The 7,758-nt window shown below is 52.4% G+C and overlaps 1 protein-coding gene across 1 annotated transcript in view; it reads right to left on the bottom strand.

Annotated features, from left to right (window-relative positions):
• Positions 1-1,023: 1,023 nt before the first annotated feature.
• Positions 1,024-7,758, bottom strand: part of Pmar_PMAR028239 (hypothetical protein) — a gene marked incomplete at both ends in the record, with an annotated part of 9,384 nt that continues 2,649 nt past the window's right edge. The window contains 3 exons of the mRNA XM_002774189.1: positions 1,024-2,481; positions 2,575-6,348; positions 6,396-7,456. Of these exons, the coding sequence (XP_002774235.1) occupies positions 1,024-2,481; positions 2,575-6,348; positions 6,396-7,456 (6,293 nt within the window). The remainder of the gene's footprint in view (positions 2,482-2,574; positions 6,349-6,395; positions 7,457-7,758) is intronic.

Raw genomic sequence — 7,758 nt, forward strand, 5'->3', positions numbered from 1 at the left:
TTCCTTGCAGTCAGGACCTCGACGAGTAATATTTCCGGATGCACCCGCCCAGCAGCCGTGAAGATCCACCTCAGTCTCCACGGTGCGTTGCAAGTCCCGAATCCTCTGCTTCAGCCCTGAAAAGCATGCCTACTCCGACGGACACATCAGAGCACAGTGTCACCCATGTTGCCACTCACGAATGAAGAGGCGTCAGTCGTTCGGTGTCAATTTACCTAAGCCGCGATTCGCATTATCCCCATCAACTTTGTCAGTAATTCCGTCTATCTGCGGTACCACGGACGAGGGGCTGTTCGATACAGACGGCGCAGACGACATGTCAGCTATCTCAACCTGAGCCATCCGTGAGCTCCATTCCATATCAACGAAACACCGCATTCTCCAGTGTCCAGGAATGGCATCGTATGACTGAACACATCTATCGCACGATTGCATTCGGATTAGTGCTGGCTCTGTCGTATCATTCCAACCACCTCGGAACTCGGATTCATTCAAAGGGCGAGATGAAGCCCTCGCCTTTTTCGACCGACCATTGAGGTCAGCGGTAAAAAAGGATAACACACTGAGCTGAGGAGCACAAAGATCGGCATCAGAGATGGGCAAACTATCACCAAGCCTGTGTCGAATGAGCATTTTACAACAGAACTCAACAACCACCGAAAATATATTCGTGGTCCTACGACTCTCATGGCCTCTCCGAGAGGAATGCCCCCAGTCAAATTACAACTACTATCAACCCAACATCAGCATAGCAGGTATAGAAGAGCCGGTCACTGAACCAGTCATCACGGACTGAGAAAATGGATGCGCTGATCCTATACACAGCTAATCCAGTGACGAAGAGCAATATAATAGTAATGACAATGAAGAGGTGACTCCAGTGTACCGACCAATACCTCTCAATGGTAACAAATGAACTACAATGAATACTTTTAATCAACTATCTCAGATACACTTGAAAAATAACGGCAGAAACCGCCAAGGGAACGGCTCGACTGAAACCGCAGCACTGCCAAGAAAAGACTACATATTCACAGAGAGTGATACCACGTGGACGACAGCCTCATTCGGACTAATGCGTTGCATAACGAGCCGATTCTCTGAGAATTGCGAGTAGTCCCGCAACTGTTTCACCCAGTCCGCAGCCTCTCGCAAATGAGCAGTCACCACCCCTGGGAGGTGGTCAGGCGACGAGCTTGTAGGTTTTTCAACTTCACAGGGTGCACCAGTTGCATCTGTAGTGCATCCAACACTGCTAGAAACGGCCACCTCAGTCTTCACATTATCGTCGACCTCTGAGTCATCGGGCTCCTCCTTTGGAGATGTAGAGTCAACCTTGAAAGCCTCGTCGACCAATTCATAGATTCTCACCAACAGCTTCAAAGCAGGACCAAGACCGAGAACCGGATTCCGCTTGCAGTTCTCCATGAACGCTGGTGCATAATACAGCAGATACGCGGGCTTCTCGTCAATACCATCTCTGTTGAGGTGCTCTACAAGCTCCTCACGCTTGGCAGCAGGCAAGTCGTCGAAGGCATCTTGCAGTAGCCGCGTGTCAGCTGGGTTGAAGATACGACATAGACACACCAGCCTTGCAAATGCTCGATCCGCTCTATTAGTGATCTTCGGGAAGCTCTCAGCCGCTCGTTTGAGAAGAAAGCGATCATATACATCCCGAGGAGAACCAGTCTGTAGCTCCTGGAGGGCGTCAATTCCTCGGGCGAAGTTGTTGTACATGGTCTCAGTCATGAAGAGGCTTCCTTCCAGAGATCTCGCACCCAAAATCCCAGACATATCAGCAAATATGTGGAATAGGAAAAAGGGCATAGCATCAGTGGTCTTGTCCTTGAAAAGCCGCTTCACGCCGACCAGATTTGCCGGTAGATTCTCACCCTGGAGGAACTGTCCAAAGTTGAAGTTAACACGAAGTGAAGTCCGTATTAAGTCCTTGTAGTGGTCGGACAGGCTCTTATAGCTAGGCAGAACTTCAGGACAGTGGTCCATGATGTACCCAAGAGCAGCGTCGTGGTCACGAATTTCGTGAGGTACAACATCTGCTCGGAAGTCGTTCATCTTACCGAGGTCGTGGATCGCTGTGAAGCACAGAAAGGCATCCAGGAGCTCCGCGTCGCGTACAGTCTTGATCTTCACCACGTCGGTAATCCACTGCCGAATAGCTTGCCAAGAGCGCTCGCTGAGACGATCCTTAGGATTCTGCCCCCTCACAAACTGGTCGTACTGGTTAGAGCACACCCAGAATACACTCAGCATCGCCCCTTGGGTCCTCAAACTCTCAACTTCTGCGGCAGCGAGCGGTACTGAAGCCGAGGCATCAGGAGTGAGATCAATCCGCCCCTTGAAGTAGCCCAACTCGGGATAGACAGAACGGATCTGCAGCAGGAAGTCGGTCTCTGTGCATGAGTTGCTCAAGATATCCTGCGCTAAGCGCAAGCCCGCATTCCGATGACGAGCCAGTAGCGCCTGAAAAGAACAGACTTGTACGACTAACACGTAAGTCACAGCACGCTACACACACACGTCGACAAGCACGAAGATTCGAGTTCGATGTCTCACTTCATCTGTGACTGGAATCCAGGGCTTCCCCTCGACCATCGCCTCGGAAGCGTTAATCTTGGTCAGGAACAGTTTCATCTGGTCGAAGGGCATTCGGGCAGAATATGTAGCTCCAAGAATAGCCAAATCCTTAATGTGGATTGTGACGTAGCCATCTTGGTACAGCGCAGCGTCACCAAACTCGTCTTCAGCAGTCTCGTAGACTTTCAAAAGCATCCTCACAGCAGATAACAGGCCCACGGAGTCATTCCGCTTGCAGTTGCACAAGAAAGCGGGAGCATAGTAAACAAGGTAGCCGGGGCGACCAACAATACCATCTCTAGTGAGAAATTCCGTGAGGGCCGAGCGCTCTGCTGGAGTCAACCCTTCGTTCCACACAGCTGTGACTTCCTCGGCATCACTAAAGTCACTGACACGGGCTTGACAGCTCAGCCGGGCCAGAGCGAAGTCTGCTCTGTTGACCACATCTGCCCCAGTCGCCCGCGCTCGCCTAGTCAAGTACGACTTGTACACATCATCGACGCTCTCCGTGGTAAGCATCTCCAAACAGTTGACGCCATCCTGGAAGGTACTGTATAGAGACTGATCCATGTTCAAACTTCCCTCCCAAGTGCGGGTGCCGGAGCTACCAGCAATGTCAACGAAGATGTGGAACAGATAGAACGACAAAGCATCCTTCCCCTCGTCACCCAGCATAGTCTTCACCTTCACCAAGTTGGCCGGCAGATTTTCGCCCTGCAGAAACTGACCAAAGTTGAACTCCACAGTAAGTGCGGAATGTATCAGCTTCTGGTAGAAGGCAGGCAACCTCAGATAGCTAGGGAGTACTGCGGGGGTATTCTCGATGATATACAAGAGAGCTTTGTCGTGATCTCGAATACCCGGAGACAAGTCCCTTCGGATATCACGGATCTTGCCCAAGTCGTGAATGGCCATGAAACATAGCATCGCATCCACCGCAATGGGATCACCCGTCAGTTTCACAACGTTCTTGACCCACCACTGCAGCCTGCGCCAACTCTCATGACTAAGTCGCTCAGCTGGAGTCTGGTTCTTCGTGAAGTCACCGTAGTTGTCAGTGCAGATCCAGTAGACACAGAGCATCGCGCAAACAGTCCGCCTATACTCAGATTCACTGTCTGAAAGCGTAGCAGAAGGGTGAATCGCATCAGGAGAACAATCAGTATTCCCGATAGTGTCTCGGAAGTACTGCAGCTCCGGGTAGATCCTCTTGAAATCATCGAGGAGCTTTGTCTGCTCGCAGCTACCCCCCAGCAAGAACTCAGCATTTTCCCGGCCAAAAGCACTCAGTGCCGCAAGTTTCTCCTCCGACGTCCACAGCCGCCACGGTGCCAGCCGGACTTGCCCCTCGCACTTACCCCGGTCTCCCTCAGCTCGGTGGATGCGGAAAAAGGTAGACTTGAAGACAACAGCCGAGTCACATTGGCGAGCAAGTTCAGCGACCTCCGCGATGTGAATGGTGATAACATCCGAATCCTCCGAGGCCGACCTTTCTGATTGCGAACCAGGATAGTGCAAGGCATCTCCGTAAGGTTCAGAAGACACCCCATACTCCACAGCAGCAGCATCATAGATCCTCAAGAGAAGGCGCATCGCCAGAACCAAACCGACATCAGGATTCTTCCGAGCGTTCTCCATGAAAGCCGGCATATAGTAGATAAGGAAACCAGGCGACTTGTGAATTCCGTCGCGGTTGAGATAGTCAGTGAGCTTGGTCTGCTCGTTCGGCTCCAGCTGATTCCACGCGTCCAATACCGCTCGACCACCCTCTTCATCGAAAACTCGCGAACAGCAGGCTAACCTGATGATCGCCCTGTCAGTCGGAGTCTGGAATGCAAGACCCTGCTCTTTGGCACGCAGTTTCAAGAAGGAGTCGTAGGTGTCATTCATGGTCTCGTGCGTTAGCAGCTGCAGAGTAGTAAGACCCTTCTTGAAGTTGTTGAACATGGTCTCTGTCATAAACATACTTCCATCAAGGCTCTTAGCTCCCATAATGCCGGCCATATCCGCGAAGATATGGAAGAGGTAGAAAGCTAGAGCAACATCACCCTTATTCCCGAGTAACGACTTCACATTCTTGATGTTCGCGGGCAGGTTCTCAGCTTGCAGAAATTGACCGAAGTTGAAATCCACCTTCAGAGAAGTCTCGATCAAGAGCTGGTACTTGTCGGGAAGACGACAGTAGCTCGGGAGCACCTCAGGCGACCTGCTCAGGATGTACGACAGACCAGCGTCGTGGTCCTGATATCCTGGAGCCAACTCCTCTCTGAAGTCCTTCATCTTACCCAAGTCATGTATCGACATGAAGCATAGCATCGCATCGACAGCGTCTGGCTCTTGCGGGTCGGTCAGCTTAACGACGTTCCTAACCCACCGCTGAAGATGACTCCAGTTCTCCTTCGAGAGCCTGTTGCTTGGAGGTTGGTTCCGCACGAAGTCGTCATACCGATCGGCACATACCCAGAATACCGAGAGCAGCGCACCCATAGTACGCCGGAACTCAATATCAGCTGGGTCAAGTGCAACAGCAGCACTTTGATCGGGAGTAGTATCGCTTCGCCCGCGGAAGTAGGAGAGCTCAGGGAAAGTTTTCTTCGCTCTCGACACGAACTCCTCATCAGTCAGCGTACAGTCCTTCGAGACGATGTCCATAGCTAACTGATGACCACACACTTGCAGCTTCGGCAGGGCAACCCGGCGACCTTCTCGACTTCCGAGCAGAGCCCCTTCCTTCCTCGCGGCCTCCAGCAGAACGTCAATGACAGCTTTCTGGTGATTAGCAGCAGCAAAATGCAACGGCACCCAGCCCGAGTATTTCGCTTGAGCCCAGAGATCGGCGTAACCTCCCGAGATCATAGCTTCACAAGCCATAGCATTGCCTGCTTTGGCAGCCTCATGGAGAGGAAGCAACCCTTTGTTGTTGTAGACATTCATATACTTCCGCACACATTCGCTCAGCTGCGGCAGAGCCACGAAAATAGTAAGCCGTCGATTCCGCGCAGCTGCATGCAGCGGCGTGTCACCGTCATGTTCGCTGGGCTTCCAGTTACAACACCGCCTCTCGAAAAGCTTCTTGAATTTCGATGGACTCCTGTCCACGACCATGTTCAGAAAAGTGTTCCACCAGTCGTCCCCATGCGAGCCGGCCCCAAGCAATTCTTCTAGAGAGGGTAGTTCTTCTTCGTCCCGGAGGCCCCTTGTCAAAGCTCCGCTCGCCAGAAAGTCCTGGAAGGAAGCAAAGACGAACCGATATAGCTTCGAAGTCTCCTTAGAACCCGCCAGCCTAGCAAGGAGCGGCAGGCGACCTCTACTGATAGACAGAGAAAGACCTCTCCAGGCTGCCGAGTTAGACTCAGATTTGACGAGACCCCATCTCACAACGTCGTCCTCCGAGAAACGGTTCTTCCGCTCGACCATCATAAAGAAAGCGATCGTCTCCAAGAGGGTTCTGTATCGGTCAACAGTGTCCTTCACCTTAGCACGGTCGGCTTGATGCTTCATAACAACCCTCTGGAGCAACACGGACATCGAAACTCGGTAAACATCCGAGATCGACAAGCTGTTGGGATCGCCTTGTGAACCGTCGTCGGTCGGCGTTAACAGTCCGCTGATCATGCGGCTCGGCGAAGACGCAAGCATTGGAGGGGCCTGGGGTAGCATCGGCCCCGAGAGGTCCTCCTCATCGAGGGGCTGGGATTCGATCCTCCTCATCGTGTTGAAGCTGGCATTGGAGTCCGACCAGAAGAGCGATCCCTACACAAAGAACTGATGCTTGCCCTTCTGCCCGAGTCCGACCGGACTGGATGCTTCTGCTCCCAATAACATAGCAGCATGTTCAGGCAAGCCGGGGTGTTGATGAACTCGACGCCCTCTGGCGAACTGGCGACCTTATCCCGGAACTCGTTCAGAAAGTCCTCGAACTTCGCAGCACTAGCCTGACCAAGGCGAGCATTAGCCACGAACCGACATTGTTCAGCATCCAGCAACGAGAGGCTCGAGCCTTCAAAACCTGAAGCTGTCAGACTCTCTTGCGAGTGATCACTGAGGTAGCCCTCCCTAACGGTGCAAACGACACGATGCTTATTGACAGCAAGCAATGAGAGTAGCTTCTCTATTGTACACTTGGCAGAGCCAGCTTCCTCGAGACCATCCATGAGAATCAACAACCGACCGCTAGCGAGCATCATGCGCATCAGATACAGGCGGCTCGACTCGTCGCCAAGACGGGATCTCATCCAAGCCTCCAGCAGCGTCTCTGGATCAGGACCGTCGGCATCAGCGTCGAACAAGCAGCAGGAGTTATCACCGGCAGCAGCAGCACTCGAAGAGGACGACGTGCTCAAACGTTCATCAGTATGTTGAGTCAACAGGACGTAGTTCTTGGCGAGCTCCCTCACAGGAATCACCAGAGGCAAGAGATCGTTCTGACTATTCAGACAGTAGATGACCAACCTTCTGAGCAAACAGCTCTTTCCCGACCCTGGAGCACCAGAGACCAAGAACTGCCGTGCGAAGCACTTGCCGTTGAGCCGATCGTCCACACGCCGAATACACTGCTCTATGTCGAACATAGTATTATGACCAGCACCTTCCCTCCACGGTACCAACCGGAAGTTCGCACAAGCCTGCATCACATCCATCTGATGACCACTGATCGAGTCGACCTCATAAGCATATTGAGACTTCATCATAGCTCTGTATCGGACCGCCTCCTCCTCAAACTCAGCCGAGCTCAGCAGAGAGCCTGTACGGAGCCGACTATCAGGTGATGCCGGATTCACAGCAATATCCTCCAAAGAGAGAGGCGCCAGCTCCTCGCCACCATCAACAATATCCATAAACTCCTGCGATGAGTCATTAGCTGACCGACAGACCAGTGGAAGCGTAAGAGGGTAGTTTGGAGCCGCATTTATCCACTCGATCAGATTGATAGAACACCCCTCCGACAGAGGCCCACCCATTGCCAATAAGATCTTATCGCAAAGCATATCAATATAGTGAACAGCAATCAACTTCATCCATGGAGGCACGTCCGCATAGCCCACGATACGCGATGTCTCACGAAGTAAGGCAACCAAAGTTGCAGTGAGTCCAATCGACAGAGCTGAGACTCCGAGCTGCTGCACAGCCGTTTATGTAGCATATGCTTCAGACTAGAGCGGA

Source organism: Perkinsus marinus (assembly GCF_000006405.1).
Source record: "Perkinsus marinus ATCC 50983 genomic scaffold scf_1104296958686, whole genome shotgun sequence".
In the NCBI taxonomy this organism is placed as follows: domain Eukaryota; phylum Perkinsozoa; order Perkinsida; family Perkinsidae; genus Perkinsus; species Perkinsus marinus.